Source organism: Cyphellophora europaea, assembly GCF_000365145.1.
Source record: "Cyphellophora europaea CBS 101466 unplaced genomic scaffold supercont1.11, whole genome shotgun sequence".
NCBI classification, from domain to species: Eukaryota; Fungi; Ascomycota; class Eurotiomycetes; order Chaetothyriales; family Cyphellophoraceae; genus Cyphellophora; species Cyphellophora europaea.
In genome coordinates this window covers 246,335-263,939 of record NW_008481799.1, presented here as the reverse complement: position 1 = coordinate 263,939, position 17,605 = coordinate 246,335, and the positions used below count along the sequence as shown (strand labels likewise).

The 17,605-nt window shown below is 54.3% G+C and overlaps 7 protein-coding genes across 7 annotated transcripts; 3 read left to right on the top strand and 4 right to left on the bottom strand.

The window, feature by feature from the left end:
• Positions 1–744: 744 nt before the first annotated feature.
• Positions 745–3,249, top strand: HMPREF1541_09758 (uncharacterized protein; the record flags this gene model as incomplete). Its single annotated transcript, XM_008714431.1, has 1 exon — positions 745–3,249. One exon carries the CDS (start codon positions 745–747, stop codon positions 3,247–3,249), a length of 2,505 nt encoding a protein of 834 aa, XP_008712653.1.
• Positions 3,250–3,674: 425 nt separating this feature from the next.
• On the bottom strand, positions 3,675–6,740 carry HMPREF1541_09757 (uncharacterized protein; the record flags this gene model as incomplete). The annotated part of the gene is made up of 1 exon (XM_008714430.1): positions 3,675–6,740. One exon carries the CDS (start codon positions 6,738–6,740, stop codon positions 3,675–3,677), a length of 3,066 nt encoding a protein of 1,021 aa, XP_008712652.1.
• A 505-nt stretch (positions 6,741–7,245) lies between these two features.
• HMPREF1541_09756 (uncharacterized protein) lies at positions 7,246–9,075 on the bottom strand (the record flags this gene model as incomplete). The annotated part of the gene is made up of 3 exons (XM_008714429.1): positions 7,246–7,634; positions 7,691–8,579; positions 8,638–9,075. 3 exons carry the CDS (start codon positions 9,073–9,075, stop codon positions 7,246–7,248), a joined length of 1,716 nt encoding a protein of 571 aa, XP_008712651.1.
• Positions 9,076–11,093: 2,018 nt separating this feature from the next.
• On the top strand, positions 11,094–12,450 carry HMPREF1541_09755 (uncharacterized protein; the record flags this gene model as incomplete). The annotated part of the gene is made up of 3 exons (XM_008714428.1): positions 11,094–11,527; positions 11,642–11,712; positions 11,759–12,450. 3 exons carry the CDS (start codon positions 11,094–11,096, stop codon positions 12,448–12,450), a joined length of 1,197 nt encoding a protein of 398 aa, XP_008712650.1.
• Positions 12,451–13,148: 698 nt separating this feature from the next.
• Positions 13,149–14,391, bottom strand: HMPREF1541_09754 (uncharacterized protein; the record flags this gene model as incomplete). Its single annotated transcript, XM_008714427.1, has 2 exons — positions 13,149–13,695; positions 13,742–14,391. The coding sequence occupies 2 exons, from the start codon at positions 14,389–14,391 to the stop codon at positions 13,149–13,151; spliced, it is 1,197 nt and encodes a 398-aa protein (XP_008712649.1).
• A 511-nt stretch (positions 14,392–14,902) lies between these two features.
• Positions 14,903–16,099, bottom strand: HMPREF1541_09753 (uncharacterized protein; the record flags this gene model as incomplete). The annotated part of the gene is made up of 1 exon (XM_008714426.1): positions 14,903–16,099. One exon carries the CDS (start codon positions 16,097–16,099, stop codon positions 14,903–14,905), a length of 1,197 nt encoding a protein of 398 aa, XP_008712648.1.
• A 600-nt stretch (positions 16,100–16,699) lies between these two features.
• On the top strand, positions 16,700–17,558 carry HMPREF1541_09752 (uncharacterized protein; the record flags this gene model as incomplete). Its single annotated transcript, XM_008714425.1, has 2 exons — positions 16,700–17,317; positions 17,364–17,558. The coding sequence occupies 2 exons, from the start codon at positions 16,700–16,702 to the stop codon at positions 17,556–17,558; spliced, it is 813 nt and encodes a 270-aa protein (XP_008712647.1).
• Positions 17,559–17,605: the final 47 nt, after the last annotated feature.

The window sequence follows — 17,605 nt, the reverse complement described above, 5'->3', positions numbered from 1 at the left end:
TACCGACCTTCGATCAACAGGGGTCGGCCTGCATTCCCCGGCTGACAGTCTAGCACTTGTACAACATTTTCTTCCCAATGCTTCTGCTCTAAGTAACTAGGGACGTGCCCGCGGGAAGACGGATGGTTGATGCCTGGGTCTAGTGGCCGGCGCACCGCCGACTTAGGTAAAGGATCTATGATACGGCCTGATCTTCTTCCACGCGCAAGGGGCTCTGTGGCGGTCGCAGTCTTGCTTCTGTATATTCAGCGGTGTTCAATCTTTCTCGGTTCAGGAATGGGGCAAGGATTGAAGACCCGTTGGGCGGGTGCATCCGTGCAACGTGTAGCATCCTGCGCCACTATAGGTGACTAGCGAGTGGGGGCTTTTTGCTTTGCCCTGCTATCCAGCTGTCCACGAGGTGTGTATAGAGGATTAGATTGGAGAAGATTCTCGTCGCTTCAGCGGTGAGGCTGTAGCCGGGAATGGTGGCTACTGGTATACAGGCCGATAACACACCTAGAACGTATATTCTTAGGGACCACATGTACCACCGGAGAGCCACCGGGGAAGAGGCTCCGGAGGCTTTCCATTTGTCGAGATCCAAGCTGGAATCGTGGCTTGCCGGGGTGGTGGCTGTTGACTACCCCGCATTTTCGTTTTAGTGCAAGCATTACGCGTGCAAGCTTCGACGCGTTGTGCGGAATAAAACCTCCGACCAGCCAGCATCTCTGGCATCGCAGACACGCAAAGACCTGCCTGGGGATGGCTCCCGAGATTGCGGACTCTGACGGTGAGTCGGACATCATCACCCACGACCGCTCAGCTCTCGACGTGCCCCCTTCTCCGCCGACGACGCGCTCAAATGGCACAGCAGAACATCAAGACTCTACCCAACGACTTTCTACGCTGGACTCGAGTGCGACCAAGAGTACCAGCAGTACGGAGAGGTTGATGCGTGGCCTAAATGCAGCACAATTCGATGGTGCCGATGATGCTGTCTCCGCAATACCGAGTGCGACCTTGACGTCAACCCCAGACAGGATTAGGAAAAGAGCACAATCCGACGGCCCAGGGCCACACGTTTTGGCTGCTGAAGAGCCAAAGTCGAAACGCCCAAAGACGTATGGTTCTAGAACCAGAGACTATACTTCCGACATCTTTGCTGCCGCCGACCCAGCTCAAATGTCAGATACGACGGAGCAACTGGAAGGCGAAGGTCGCCTCGAGGGTGACTTGCCATCCATGCTACCACCCAAATCTGACGCAGCGGAGGTCACCCAGCGAGAGCGTAATCGTCCGAGAAGAGTCGTCAGCCTTCTACAGCAGAGCACTACAACGCCAAAACACCACGTAACGACCACAATGTCATCAATGGGCGGTTATCAGTCTATCAACCTGGATTTCCGGGGTGATCAAGGACTCGACATGAATATGAATCCCTTCGGCAGTATCAGCCAAGTGTCAATGGAAAATCCAACATCACCAGATATCAGCCACATAACTGCGAAATCACACGATGATCAGTTATATGACATGATTGATCACTTCGTGATTCCCGATGTCCAAAGCCAGATAATGACCTCCCCTGTACGCAGAGGCACCCCATCGGCACCCCCAATCGAGCCCCTTAGTGAGGGAGAGGGAACTATGAACCTCTCTCATGAAACGCATGCCACGACCGAACGATCCTCAAAACGTCGTAAGACTGATGGCCCCACGTCTCGATCTACAGTATCTCCACCTTCAATACGCCGTGCAGCCTCTGCATCAGCGGAGCCTGCATTCACTATATCAGATAGACCTGTCACGAGAAAGCGCGGCCGTCCAAAGAAGAATACTGGCGATGTCGACGAGCTTGCTAGTGAGGGTCCAGCCGACGTCTCTATGGGGCCAGCTACCGATCAACAACCTTTCGCTGCGGCCAGATCCCGTGCAAACACCATGGACCTCTCCTCGCAAGCCTCGCAAACGTCCCAGGCCGCTAGTAACACCAAGAAGAAACGCAAGAAGACTGGGGCTGAAGACGCTCGGGCAGGCGAGCCTAAGAAACTCCCCTCAAGTGAACTTCACCTCGACGATGAGCAGATCATCGGCCTACCGCGAGAGAATTATCAGCCCCGGCCCAGCCGCTCCCGCTCCAACCGCGTCAACGAGGAAGCCCCGACCGTTTTCGCATCAAACAAGACCGCTCAAGCCCCTGCATCGACACCAGCACCCGCGACCTTGGCCTCCAAGCCTTCGATCACCAAAAGCAAGAAATCCAAGGTCAAGCGTGCTAAAACCTCCGCAGCAGCACTCTCCAAGCCATCGGATTCGATGCTCAGCGATGGCGAGGATGACGTCGTGTGGATGGACAGCAAGCCTGCAACTGTCAAGCTCGACTTGCCTCCCGACCTCGGTCTCCTCAAGAAAGAGCAAGAGGAACCCAAGGAAGACGAATCCGCTGATGAGCTACAGGCAGAGGAAGTACAGAAACTTGGAAGGAAAGGTCCGATGGTCAGCGTTGAGGTTCCTCTTCTTGGGGAGGAGGGTGAAGGTCAGAGCGATGGCACATCCGAGAAGAAGGGAAAGAGGGACGCGAAGAAGAGAGGACGACCAAAAAAGGGCGCCACCAAGGGCAAGGAAGACCTAATGTTGAACCAGGCGGTAGCGTCTGAGGAACATCAGGGCATCAGGCCTGCCCTGGCAACCAAAGACTCTAATATTCCTGCTCCCGTTCTTGCGCCAGATGCAAAGGGCAAGGCAAAAGCGCCAGCCAAGTCCAGGGCCGTTATCACCGACTCAGACGACGAAGACGAAGAAGCAAACGATCCAGGCTCTGCTACCACCACCACCACCACCACCACCCAAGCCGAACCCCCTAGTGCCCCCACCGACGCCGACAAAGGGAACACTCCCGCCCCAACCAATCTCACCCCTCCCAAAGCGCCAACCAACACAGCCACGCCTTCACCGCACAAGAAACCCACACACTCGCCTTTGAAGCCCACGCCGCTCTCTTCTTCATCCGCCTCCTCCCTCACACGCTACCGCATTGGCCTCTCCAAACGCACCAAGATCCCCAGCCTCCTGCGCCGCGTCGACCGCGACAAGCCGCCGCCCACCAAGACGGGCGTCAAAGTCAAGGAGCTGAAGATCAAGGGCGTCAACGACGGCACAGGCGGCGAGGCGGAAGGCGAGGGTGGAGATGGCCTCGACGGCAAAGGTGGGAAGTGGACGGGCGTTCTGAGGGACAAGGATGGAAGGCTCATCGAGTGGGACTTCTGAGGTGCCTGGTGAGAAATCAATCAGCCAGCAACAGGTTTCGAGATTGAGGTGTTTGCCCCCTGCGGAACATGTTTCGCGGGCTGGGAGTGGATGTTAAGAGGAGTTTCTGGTAAAGATGTTCGGAAAAGAGTATGTGCGCCAACGAGACGACGACCGTCATGATACGGAAAGGAGCATGATATCCCCACTTTCGCGCCGCGGCGGTGTTAGCGCAGCAGTTGTAGCATAGCACAGCATAGCACAGCATGGTAGTTCACAGTAGCATTTACAGAAGACGAAATGCGGACAAATATGTGTAAGCGGGAATTTAATGCAAGATGTTCCATATTCACGTGTGGGATTTACGCTCCATGGTATCTATCCGGTATCTCGAGTGTCCGTCGCTTCCTCTATGTAGCCGCCTCTATGTAGCCATCCTCGTCTCTCTAGGGCACATACAGCCTAACGAAACCGCCGACATTCCTCCTGCATGTCACGCAATTGCCAAAATTGTTCATCGCCAGGCTTACCCTGCAGTCCTCGCAAACGCAAAGACAGCGGCATGGCCATGCGATAATGGTCCGTGAGCTCGTCTGGCACACCACGCACAAGAGTCCCGACCCTGCGCCGTCATTGTCGGCCTCGTCCCTGACCTCATTGCGGCTCGCGCTCAAGCTGAACGGTGACTTCGTATTACGGTGCTTAAGCAGCAGAGCTTCCAGAGCCTGCGCTTCCTCGTCAGGTGTAAGGGGCCGAGGCCTGGACGTCATTGGGGACGGTGTAAAGAGGGGTACTGCTGGCGTGCGAGCCGCGGTGCGTTTGTCAGTTGTCCTGCGACCGGCGAGGAGGACACGGGCGCGCTCGCGCTCGGCCTGCATACGATACCGAGATCTCGTCATGATTCGCCCTGCGGACCCATGATCCGTCGATGTCGATAGATGAGAGGCGAGAATGCGGGCTTCTTCGCGTGCGTCGGCATCTCGAGGATCCAATAACCGAGCCAGGGTAGCTGGGTCGAGAGGAGTGTCGACAGATTCTGACGGAGTAGACTCGCGAGAGCGAACGTCGACGGCGGAAAAGGACCAAGTCTGACGACTGGGGCCATGGACCATCTGCGTGGGGGTTCGGGCGCCCTCAGGTTCGTCTTCCCAATCGTCGTCAAAGGCATCGTCATTGGTGCTGGCAGCTGTCGACATGGAGAGGATGCTGGTGGCGTCTTCGTCGATGGTGCTTGGCTGGTATTCACCACTCTTATCTTGCATGCCAAACCAACCACCGTCTTTCCACCACTGGTATATATGCTCGTCGAGGACTTTCTCTGCTTCTTCGCCCTCGTGGTCTCGTTGAATGTTTCGTCGCATTTCTGTCTCGATGTCCAGAGCGGGATTGTCCGGCGCATCGCCTCGCCCAGCATTCCCATGCAGGAGATCGGAGTTCATGCGGTCTCTCTCTCGTGAGGCACCCTTGAGAGACCTGCCTACAATTCGCCTCAGCCATCGTGGTCTACTGGTAATTCCCACTTTGTCCAGTGTGACGCCGATGCCGAATGCTATCCAGCCAGCCATAAGAAACATGATACCTCGAATGTAGATGAGGAGCAAGTAGAATCTTGTGGTCCTCTGAAAGGCACCAACGCCGTCCTGGCGTGGTGTAGGGTATGCAAAAGAATCTTTGCCGGATAGCTCACCCTCCTTCTTGTCAAATTTGCGTTCTTTTGAGTAGCCGGATTCCCAAACACCTCCTTGGTCCGACCCACCCGGACTTGACGATGGAACTCCATATTCTTCAACAATCTGAAATGTAGGTACTGCACTCTGTCGATCTCTTGACAGTTGCAACTCATCAAGTCGCTCTTCTTCAAGCCAGGTGAACTGCCTCATCTCTACAGATCGACCCTCGTTCAAGAAAACTGCCTCGGAAGCAGCTGTAAGAGCAGTGAAACCGATTCGAAGCAGGGCGGTGTAGAAGTCTTCTGCCCACCGAAGCTGAATGCCACGAAGCTGAATTGCAGCAGTCAAATTGTCGTGGGCAATGATGAATCTTTCCTTGAGGCTGCTGGGTTGAGGTATACTTGGATTTGTGCCCAGAGAAAGCGCAGTCAGCGTCAGAGCAATGCTGTAGATGGCCAGACAAACGAGAATACCGAGCAATATCAACATATGAGGCAGAAAACCGACGATGGCAACGGTGGGGAAGTGCAGAAGGCTCGAGACTGGCCGGCTGTCGCCCTCATCAGCCCGTGACATGATGCTATTCGTTGCGAATCCCCAGACAAACGAGCCCATGAACATACAACCCCAGAACGCAGTGTTGACGAGCCGCCATCTGTGTTGCTTGCCCAATACTGCTAGGATGTTGGAGCATAGCGCATTTGAGGCCGAGAGCAACGCCACAAGAAGTACTTCAACAGGCACATTGATTCTGTCCAGTATGTGCGGGCTCATCAGGGAGCTCACTGCATCGCTGAGAGCCATGACCGTTCCGGAAGCCATAACCAGCCCCGTCGAACTGGGAGTGGATGTTGCTGAGACGGTTGCGGTCGTCTTCGAAGCCGCCCTGGCTTGTTTCGCAAGCATCGTCAGAGTCGATGTAATCATAGATTCTGCTTCGGCGAAGGCGAGCGAGTGTTCAAACACTGACATGCCGACTTCGGTCATGAGAGGAATTTGCTGTAGCGAGCAGGACAAGCTTTCAACCATGTGCGACAACGCCAGCCGTAGGAAGGTAGGCCAAAGCAGCGAGAACGATCCATAAGGCGCTCTGACATCTGGCTCTGGTCTGCTCATTCCAACCGCGGCACAAGCTTGGGCGTCGGTCTGCCAGTAGAGGCCTTTAGACGTCAGCGAATACAGTGTACCTCCGTCAGTCGACCAGTCCAGCGTGCTGTACTTGTTGTTGTCCCCATGTCGGTACAATGAATAGTCTGGCGAGGTCTGACAGCGGATGGCGGAGAGTAGCTGGTAGATCTGAGGTATGAATAGCATGATTGGCACCAAACGAAGCGCGAGTCTCTTGTTCCATGATAGGAAGATGCGTTGACGCGAGGCGCCATAGACCGATACACGGTTTAAGATCAGAGCCACAACAAAGCATGTGAAGGCCCATCTGGAGGTCACGTACTGCATCACTCCCCAGTAGCTCTTGAAAGTGCTTGCCTGAAAGGCCTCTGAAATAATGTCTGACCACGAGACTGCTGCCTCTGCTCCTGCGTGAGCAGCTGCCTCGCCCGCAACGTTAGCAGCCGGAGCAGCAATGTTGTCGTTGGCCGCCGCTACTGAGATCAAGCCAGTCGCTTCAAGGAGGTAGCGTGGCAGGGTTCGGAAGACGGCGTTATCAAGGTCTCGTGCGATTCGGAAGGGTAATTTGGCAAAGTCTCCTGCGGACGACAGATTGAGATAGGATGAGCTAATGTTGAGCGCATATGCTGTCACATTGGACCAGGAAGAACTCGAAGAGAGGAAGGCAGTGGGGGTAGCAGTTGCCGACAAGACTGCAGACGATGGTATTTCCATGGCAATCGCAACTCGCGCGGAGGCGACTGCAGGGCCCGCTCAGACCATGCGGAGTAGTTCTTGAACTGGTGGCAGCCACAGCGATTCACATCAAGCGATGTTGTGCAGCACTATGCCACGGTACGAGCTGTGACACGGTCGCGAAAGAGTGGTACTGTGCTCTTACAAGACGACGTGGACGAGGAGATGACTCGGCCGAACCCGACCTTCCCGATCCGCAGCCGGCTTTCGGCAATTCCCCGCTCCGGGCGGAATCGAGGCTTCAAGGGGCCTCAGCCTTGCATCTACATTGGCCTGGACTGGAAACTATCCGGGATGCATTACTCCTATTGACATTTTGATGGTATCGTCGCCGCCTAGGTTTATGTAAGACTGTCATTACACGCCTGCTCGTTGCCTCAGCTATTTTATTGGGTCGACCCCTGAGGAGCTGCACGACAACAGCCGCCCACCATATGATTGCGGCAGACACCGGATCCTCGATTGCTACTCCATCACCGTGTCCTCAGTATCTGGGAGGAGGAGGCGCACCGTAGCCACCCTGTTGTGGCGGATAGCCTCCCTGCTGAGGGCCACCGTAACCACCTTGTTGAGGGCCACCGTAACCGCCTTGCTGAGGACCACCATAGCCACCCTGCTGGGGAGGGTAACCACCTTGCTGACCAGGGGGAGGGCCACCATACTGGCCAGGAGGTGGACCGCCGTACTGACCAGGTGGTGGGCCACCATAGCCGCCAGGACCTTGCTGCGGGGGACGCGGGGCATTACTCTTCTCGTCTTTGGCATCATACGAGCTGTCGATGGCACCGAGCAGTAGCTTGATGAGCCAGAGCTCTGGGGTCAGGTCAACGGGTGGGTTAGCGCGAGCCATTTCGGCCGACTCGACCTCGTAATCTAAAATGATCAGTCTTGCCCAAAAAAACGCTGAAGATGAGTTCATCGAAACTTACTGGATGTGCAATCAATGATATCACCAATCGTCGGGTCCTCATCTAGCTTGCCAAGGAATTCTTGTGCTTTCAAATCGTTGCCCACCTGAGCGAATTGGAAAGCCAGAGCGCCCTTGCCATAACGAGAGCGTTGAAGTTCGGTGCTAGCATTCGTGACGATTCGGGCAACATCCGAGGGAGACTCGCCAGTGGGTTGGCCGTCGGTGATTGTGATGACCAAGATCGGCTTTTGAAGTTGGCCGGACCGGGCAGGGCCCAGGACAAGAGGTCCGAGAATCTTGTTCTGCAGCTCGCGACCCATGGGCGTGAGGCCGGAAAACTTGGTACGAGAGATCATCTCGTTAACCATTCGCTCGTCCCTAATGCCGTTGCCTTGATCCGCAGAGTTCATGAAGCGAACTTGAATGCCGTCCGCGTCGAACAAGGAAGTCGCAAATGCGACACGAGAGAGAATGAGTTTCAGATCATCAATCCGTTCGCCGTTTTCCTCAAAAGCCATTGAACCACTGTCGTCGATGTAGAGAATGACATCATAGAGTGCCAGCTTGACGATATCGGAAGCAATCTCGGTGCTGATGCGCCATTGCTGGGCGAGGGTGGCAACTTGCTGAGCAGCCCGGCCAACGATCTGATTAAGCGCGGGAGATCCTGGAGGATAGAAAGCTTGTAGACCCTTCTCTTGGATGCAGCCTTCCAGAAGCTTCTGGTATGCGGCGGGATTGCCGGCTGCCGGAGGCGGAGGACCGCCTTGACCGGGACCGCCTTGAGGACCTCCATAGCCGCCTTGAGGGCCACCTGGAGCACCGCCATATCCACCCTGAGGACCACCCGGGGGACCGCCTTGGGGACCACCGGGGTAAGGTGGTTGACCACCCTGGGGACCACCGCCCTAGAGCATGAGTTAGCTTGATATTCTCAAACGAAATATTGTGCAAGTCAAAACGAACATAGCCCTGCTGCGGGTATGGCTGCCGTCCGGGATACGCTTGATTGTGCTGCACCTGACCTGGTGGCTGATATTGCGACCCGTATGATGCGTATGCGGATTGTTGCGGGGGTGGTGAAGCATATGAGTTTGGAGGCTGAGGTGAGGGAGGGTACCCCTGTGGCTGCCCATATTGTTGTTGTGGAGAGTTGTAAGACTGCTGTTGCCATTGTTGCGGCGCACCGAGATGGGGTGACCCATACATCTGCTGTTGCGGTTGTGGAGGTCGCTGCTGGCCGGGCTGAGGTGATGCGCTCGGACGAGGAGGAACTGGAGGGCCTTGTGGATAGGGTGATATCGAATTTGGCGACCAAGGTGGTTGCGGAGGTTGAGCGGATGCGCCAGGATATGGGGCTGATGCAGAATTGCTCTGCGACAGTTTTGAAGAGAACTTGCTCATGGTAACAAGGGCGCACTCGTTGATATGTCTAACAGAATGGTATGGTGTGCAGAGACCCAGAAGTTGAAACCAAAAAAATAATGGCTGTCCGGTCCGTTTGTCGCGATGTAGTCATGCAGGTGTGGCCAAGCTCATGCGTCACAGGTATCGGCGCAGCAGCCGCAGCGGGGCTGATGAGGGATCTTTAGGCACTATCGGCAGGGGCAATGCTTACAGGTCGTGGTTGATTTTGAGGGGCACCGCCTGGGTAAGGCTGATAGGACTGCTGCCCCGGCTAGCACGGAGATATCAGCGAACCCTTTCTTGACAGCCTGGCGCTCTTGGTACTCACATAACCGCCAGATTGTCCACCTTGAGGTCCGGCTTGAAGATTAGAAGGAGGGCCGCCAGCACCTGGGCCACCAGGATAGGGAGCTCCGCCCGGAGCGGACTGCGCAGCGGCGAGCTTCGATGCCAACTGCGAACGCGTCATCAGCTCAGTACACAACATTGCCTTGGACAGAATTGCGGGGCATTGGTGGATGAGGGGCATTTCCGAGTTGACTTACACCCATGACGGATCGTGCACGTGTTGGTCTTGTGCTTGGGTCTTGAAGTAGAGAGTAGGAAAGTTCGTTCCGAAGATTTCAATGTAATAGAAGACGAGAGGATCGAACGAAGCAGATGCAGGTGGCCTCTACAACAAAGCGCGGGCACGTTTTGAGTGAGCAGGGCTATGACGCTTGAAGCATTTAAGTGGGGATTTCGATGTGGCGCAGCGCTCAGAGGCCAGGATTCACTTTGGTCGATGAAGGCAACAAGTCTGCAGGTCCCCGGCCGCCCGGTTACAGACACAGCCACAGTGATGAATCCTGACCCAGGGGAGGGTTCAATGCAAAGGGCCTTACAGAGCTTGTTGGATTAAGTGATCATGCAATAATATTGGGAAACAATCGACCTGACGCAACAGTGATTCGAAATTACTTGGTACTCGCAGCTTGCACTCGAGGCTTGGCCGTGAACTTGGACTTGATACGACCGTTCGCAATGCAGTCGTTTTCAGCTGGATTATCTCAGTCTTCTGCCCACCGGTGCTCTTCTTTCGCATGCAAAGCCGGCATGAAATCATGCCTGGCTGGATGGCTCTGAGGTCGCTCGTCCTCCCCGCGGCCTCCTGAGCAAATAATCGAGAAGAGTCGAGGTCAGTGACTTCTCTGCTGGTCCAGGGAATTGAAGTGTGAGTCCTAGGCACTGCAATGCTTTGTGAACCTGATAATGTGAATTCACTGCCTGAGCCGCCTAAGATCCGCCTGCCGGCGTTAAGAGCTGACATAACCCCTAGCGTCTTGGCTATGAATAGGCGTCGACGGCTATTTGCCTGATGACAACCGCCTGCTATCATCGCACTCTCTGTCACAACCCATTTGCAAAGACCTTGTACCTCCTCATACCTAGCGACTATATACTAGATTGAGACCTGTTTGCCTCTGCTGAGACAGTGCATGTTCGCTGCCGACCATCTTTCTGAGGCACGATAGCTGTATCCGACCTTCGGGTCATCGTGGTTCAGAATGCCGACATACAGCTCAAGTCAACGAGCGCAGATCAACCAATTTTGCAACTTCACCCAGGCGAAGGAGAGCATAGCGGCAAAGGTATGACAGTGTCCATTTGACCGACTGAGCGAGATCTAACCACTGGTTCAGTTTCTCAAGCAACAAGACTGGAATTTAGAGCGAGCCCTGGATAGGTAGGTGCCTCTCTGTTGCTACCTGTCTGAACTTCTGCCTTTGTGTCTGTGTGAAGATTAAGAGGTATGCTTTGTGGCTCGTTGTTGGGATAGTCACCGCGGTGATGAGGAAGTACCATGAAAACCGCGACAAGAAGGTGCCAACTTCAACTTTTCTTCACACTCTTGCACCTTCGCCAGTTGTGTCCTCTCAACTACCAAACATCGATTGTACTATCCCGACATTGTACGAAGCGCTTGTCATCCCATCTCTGTTACCACACATTCTTTATCCTGTCAACAACACAAAATGCCCCCCAGACGTAAGGCTCCCGCCAATGCGGCCGCACCTCGAGCGAAGAAAGCTAAGACAGAGTCAGTTGATCTTCCTTCCCGCACCCCAATTCCTCGTGCCCCATACGCCGATGACTTCCTGGAGGATGCTCGTCGTGATGGTATCGACGTCAACAGCTCATCCGAGTTGGAGTGGTTTGCATGTATCTGGGCTCGGGTCAAAGACCGCGAGAATCACTATGCCGCCAGAATGATGAGTGCCGGTTTGGAGTTGCTACCACCCTCGCCGGCGCCGGACCCACCCGTCAGCTGGGTCGCAAGACAAATTGCGGACTTGGCTGGCTTCCCAAATGTCGTTGCGGCCGCGACCGCCCAGCCTGCCATCAATCAGCCTGCCATCGGCCCGCCAGCAGACACTGAGCCAGCAAGCACCCAGTCACCAAGCACCAGGTCTGCACTCTTTGATTCGCCACCTACTTAGGACCGACCCTTGTTGCTGAATTTCCAAGCCCCGCTCCAAACGCTTTTTACTTTGCCACCTCAACACTAACGTCTACCTAATAGTTTCTATGGTACCGGTACCAATGCATCTCCTCTTGCGGCCTCCCTAGGCGCCATATTTGACAAATATTCTTGTAAGTGACTAATCCTTCCACCCTGATCGTGGCTAACTTGATCTAGCTTCCACCAACAAGGACCTCATGCAGATTGAAGAGGACGAGGATCGTGGCACCGCGCGCTACATCCGCGACGTCGGAGTTTCCTTCGAGGAACCTGCTTTGACCGCTCTGCACGAGCTTCTCGGCAGCACCTCTGTTGGCGAGTTCGAGCGTGATGCCTTCATCAGTGGCTGGACTTCCGCCTCCGCCACTTCCTCTAAGATTCTTGACACTATCTCCAAGCAAGCCAACCACATGTCTATTCTCCGCAATAAGCTCGCCAGCGACCCTGCCTTTTTCAAGACCACGTACCGTGCGACCTTCAAGTTTGGCACTCAAGAAGGACAGCGCAACGTTGCCATCGAGACTGCCACTGACTTCTGGAGACAGTTCTTCACCGCATCCTCAGGCGGTATTGACTGGGTGACCCCTACCTCCCCTGAGACCCCCTGGCTCGACCTCTGGCTTGAGTACACCACCAACAAGCACAAGCGTCCTGTCAACAAAGACCTCTGGAACATGGTCGGCGAGCTGTGTCTCAAGAGCATCGAGCCTGGTGCAGAGAAGCTGGAGTGGTGGAACGAGGACGGTGCTTGGCCCATGGCGATCGACGAATTCATGACCTGGGTGCAGACGCAGCGTCCCGAGCTCGGCAAGAAGAGTGGCGACGCCAACAACGCTACTGCTACCAACGACGAGATGGATACGTCCTAGAAGCTGCGTGCCCTCTCGTGGCTAGCATTCACCGAAGCATCAAGAATCGAAGAGCACACCTAGGAGGCTGTGTACAGCGGTCACTATGTGCAGAAACTAGAGCAGACGAGAGACGGCGGGCTGATCACGAGCGACCATCGTCGCGGTCGTTCGGCTGAGAGCTTTCACAACACCAACACCCACCATACCGAGGAGATTGATGTGGCGCGAGTAGCAGGAGGAGAGCGCGCGAACTCCGTTGTCACCCTGAATCGTCGAGACGGCCGACGATGAACCAACCCCTGTTTGTTGCACATCGACAAACGAAGATGTCCCCTCTGCATCGATGGATCATTCGCGAGAGCGATTGATACCGTCCCCTAGCGATAGAATGCCTAGAAGGACAATCACAGAAAACAAGAAATTCAGAAACCTAGAAAAAAGCGCCATCGGATTCGAGCGGAATTGGTTGAGATGTATTGTCTCTGGACATAGCGCATGACGCCCTAGAGAAACATAGCTCTCAATCGTTCAAAGACCTGCACGCTTTTGTTCTTTCTTTGCTATCTTCATCGAATAAGCGCTGACCATACCGTTGCATCCTTTCTCTCACCGCTGGCACACGCTCGCAGTTGATATTCTGAGGGTTTCAGCTTCTAGCCGTAGCACAATTGGCGAAGCCCTTACACCTCAAATCTTGGCCTTTCGTTACTTCCGTGTCACATAGTATGCTCCCTGCGTACCCTCGTGCCCGCTCTTCCAATCTTCGCCTTTCCGTTGCCCTTTCCTGAACCTGTACTCAAACCATCACCTCGACCTAGCTGCCCGGGTAAGACCGAGCTCTTACTCCTCCGCTCAGCTAACATCTCCGCTCCCCGCAGCTGATCTTCCTGCAGCACTCGCTCAATCTCGCCGCTCTCGTATTTCTTCTGCAGGCTCATCCGGGCCATCTCGATATTAATCTCCAATTGCTCAATCTCGCGTCGAACCCAAGGTGAATCTTGGATACGGCGGAGAAGAGGAAGCATGTGGGTAGCGCGGAAGAGCTGAGAGGCTCGAAGCCAGCGTTCGTACACAATTAGGAGGTTGTGGACAGTGGTCGTCAGGTCATCGATCATGGTACGGAGGGTTGTGGAGAGCATGGACTCGGCCGTTGGAGCACCTCTGTTGGTGAGCTGAAGATAGGTGTCATGGACATAGGCATCGTGCACCTGAATCAGGGCTTCGATCAAACTGTATTCGCTGAGAGATGGGAGCGCAAGATTCCTAACGGAGTCAGCTTGACGGTAGTGTGAGGTTGGCAGACGCAAACCTCGAGACCAGACTAACACGCTGGCGATAGTTGGACCACAGAGCCACATCGGTCGGCACAAGGGTGAAGGCGGCAAGACTTTTGACATGTTCGATATTCTTGATCTGTTCAGCACAGTTCTTCGAGGATGACTCAAGCAGATGCACAAGTTCTTGAGCTTCTTCCATGAGCATGTCTTCGGCATCCTGTTTGTTCTCGTTATGCTGATGAAGTTGTAGATGTCCTCCAATCTGAACAATTTGCGAGGCAAGGCTCTTGAAATAGGTGGTGGCTTCTAGTGGAAGATCGCAAACCAGCAGCTCCGATAGGAAGGTGGTGTACTCATTCCGTAACCGGGACGTGTTGCTCACAACGAGGTGCTTCAAAGGAGTGGTATGAGTCGTGGAACATGTTAGCTGACTTGACTCATTGTCACGCTCATGATGAGACGCCGGTGACGAGTTGAGATTCAGTGCATTCTGCTGCTGAGGTGACGGTGAATGTTCGTTGTTGGCAAGCCCGCCTTGAGCAAGTCCACTGTCATCCACATCGATCCTGCTGCTCTTTTCGGATCCGAAGTCAATTTCGGTGTACTTTCTGCAGATGGAGAGAAGCTCGCCTTCTTCCAGGGCAATCGGCGGCAGTACAGCGATCTTTGGTAGGCCTTCCATTTCCGGGAAGATTGCTAGCAAATTGCAAGATGAGAGTGAATGTGCAGGTAGCAGTTGTGATGGAAGCCAGCACGCGAATGTTGCAAAGTAGAATCGCAGCTGTAGCATGCAGATGTGACAACAGGCAGGCAGAAAAACAGGCAGGAGCGTTCAACATATTTACAAACAGAAGAGCGAGGTAGCACTTACATCCCATTGATTGCCGATGCGTACATGAATGAGCATCGTTGTTCGTCTTTTCTAAAGAAATATACCAGCAACATCAAACACCAAAGCTGTCGTTGAGTACCTGGACATCTTCTCGGAATGTACGCTGGCCAATGTTTCCTCCAACAAGTCAGGATGTCAGAATGACTTCCGTCGTTCAGGCAGGAAACCGTCCATCTTCGCCGCATGACTAATTGGCACTCCACTTGAAGAGAATAGTGACAACTTAAGTTGGGCGATTTGCTGACAGGGGAAGAAGGTATGGAGACGGTCAGAAGCGCAAGCCGAACAGTAGACTCGAGAGTCACCGCTGATGGGGTATACCGACGAAGGACCAGCCCTGCTCACGTGCATCATCTAATGCCGAGCTGAAGCCTCTGTACATATCCAAACCAATCTGAGACCGTTGTCCAACAGCAATTTCAGGGACTTCAGACTGTTCAGACACCTGGTCTGGCGCGTCTGGCCGGGTATGGGGACCCTCAGACTTAGTCGGGGATTCCTGATTTGAAGAGCTCGTTGGGCGGCTGGGAGCCTCACGTACGCGTTCAGCAGCTTGCCAAGCGCTCTCCGCCTCTTTTCTGCCAGAAGGCTTCGGCTGGTAATCTAAAGGTGGTTTGAGGTCGTCATCATCGCCCGGTAAAGAGGTGTCGACGATGTTATTGCCAATGCGAGTAAGAGTGTGGCCAATGATCGTCTGGACCCATTTGTAGAAAAAGTAGAACGCAGACATTATGCCTATTGCCACGGCAATCCAGCTCACGTTCACCGCCCTATCTCGTCCGGTTGTGGTGGTTCCCGATCTGCGGTAGCTCCCAAAACCGATGCCTCGTGGACTCAGGAAGTTGAAAGGGTTCAATAAAGCTGTCTTGAGAAAGCCAACAAGGCCCATCGAGATGACACCTTTGAGAAAGTGCAGACACCATCCACTAATACTCCCGTTAGACGTGGCGACATCTACCTCGCTCCAGTATGGCTCGTTGCCCACAATTGTGTCATACGGATCAATGTAGAGGTTGATGATCGGATCGGCGACAAAACCGAGGAAGAAGACAATGATAACCATAACGCCGATGGTAAGGAGACCAGACGAGACCTTGCTGCCCAGATAGCGCTGGACTGTCATGCGCTTGAAGTTGAACTGATGACCGCACTCGTGACATTTCCATAAAGATCCCGCCCTGACACCTTCCGTCCGTGACCGCAATAGGCATAACTCGTGGATGTATCTCATTCCACCTCTACACTTGCACGGTCGGATCAGCCGCCCGTACTCGTCTTCGTTCTTGTATTCTACCACAGGACGCTGGTACTTGAGTGGCAACCCAGGAGGATACATTGTGACGGTGGCTACCACATCCTCGCGGCAGATGCGACACATACGCGTCGGATAAGTCCATCCTGGATATGGCTCAATCGAAGGTTCCGGATCCACGGTCGGTGTAGGTTCGAGAGGAGGCTCCGGCTCGGGTACAAACGCCCCAGGAATGAACTCTTCCATGTCGTCAGTGAATAAATGGGGTCGCGCTCAATAAGGGGAAGCGCCGAGCAGATGCTGCTCGTGTGAGCACGAGAGCATCGTATGCTTAAAATACGGGAGGGAACTACAGCAGGGCACAAAGAACAAAGACTAAGATTGAGTGGTATGCAGCTTGAGGCTAGGCATCTCTCAATCCTCGGGTATCGGGGCGAGCGATGCGACAAGAAGCGCCAGGGTGCCTTGAACGTTTGTGAAGAAAGAGGTGTGGAAGATTCGAGTTGGACTCGTCCGTGCCGGGAAAAACGGCGGCTGACCAGGATTGTCGCTAAGGGCCGCCGTACAGGCGCGACGCGCAGCGAGCTGCAGCCTCGCCGACATTGATAGTAGCAGAAGTGCAGTGCAGCATTCTTGACGATCATCTTGCATCTTCCCATCTCGACTCTCAACTCGTGATCCCTAATCTCGCAACACCGAGTGCTCCGAACACAAGATGGCGGATCGATATTCATTCTCGCTCACAACTTTCTCTCCAAGGTATGTTGCCATCGATGATTGACCGCTAGCATGAGACCTGACCTCTCCGTAGCGGCAAGCTTGTTCAGATAGGTATGAGTTACAGACATGTGCGGAAGTACCCAGTCAACTCACCAACATTTAGAATACGCTCTTAATGCCGTCAACCAAGGAGTAACATCTCTTGGAATTAAAGCCACAAATGGCATCGTCCTTGCAACCGAGAAGAAGTCCTCATCGCCCCTCATCGACGCTCCCTCATTATCGAAAGTGTCGTTGATCACGCCCAACATCGGCATGGTCTATTCCGGCATGGGGCCAGACTACAGAGTATTGGTCGACAAGGCCCGCAAAGTCAGTCACACCAACTACAAACGAATCTACAACGAATATCCTCCTACAAGGATCCTTGTTCAAGATGTCGCAAGAGTTATGCAAGAAGCTACACAGAGCGGTGGTGTTCGACCTTACGGCGTCAGTTTGCTGATTGCAGGCTGGGACGATGGAATCGAGCCAGAAACCGAAGAGGCCAAAGAGGGCGAGACGGAGGCAGAGAAGAAGCTTGCTGCCCGGAAAACTGGCGGCATTCTAAAGGGCGGTCCCAGCTTGTATCAGGTCGACCCTAGCGGCAGCTATTTCCCGTGGAAGGCGACAGCCATCGGCAAGAGTTCTACCTCTGCGAAGACTTTTCTTGAGAAGCGGTACAACGACGAGTTGGAGCTTGAGGTGCGCACCCCCCGGATTTCATGCGCCGTGTGCTAATTCTAGACAGGATGCCATCCACATTGCGCTGCTAACCCTGAAGGAGACCATCGAGGGCGAGATGAACGGCGATACCGTCGAGATTGGCATTGTCGGCGACCCTGCGAATCATCTGCTAGGCTATGAGGGCGTGGACGGTGCCGTTGGACCGCGATTCAGGAAGTTGAGCAAAGAGGAGATTGAAGATTATTTGACGAACCTGTGATGATCCAGACTCGGAGCCAGGTTTGCGGCGTTTGGGTCGGGCTAGGT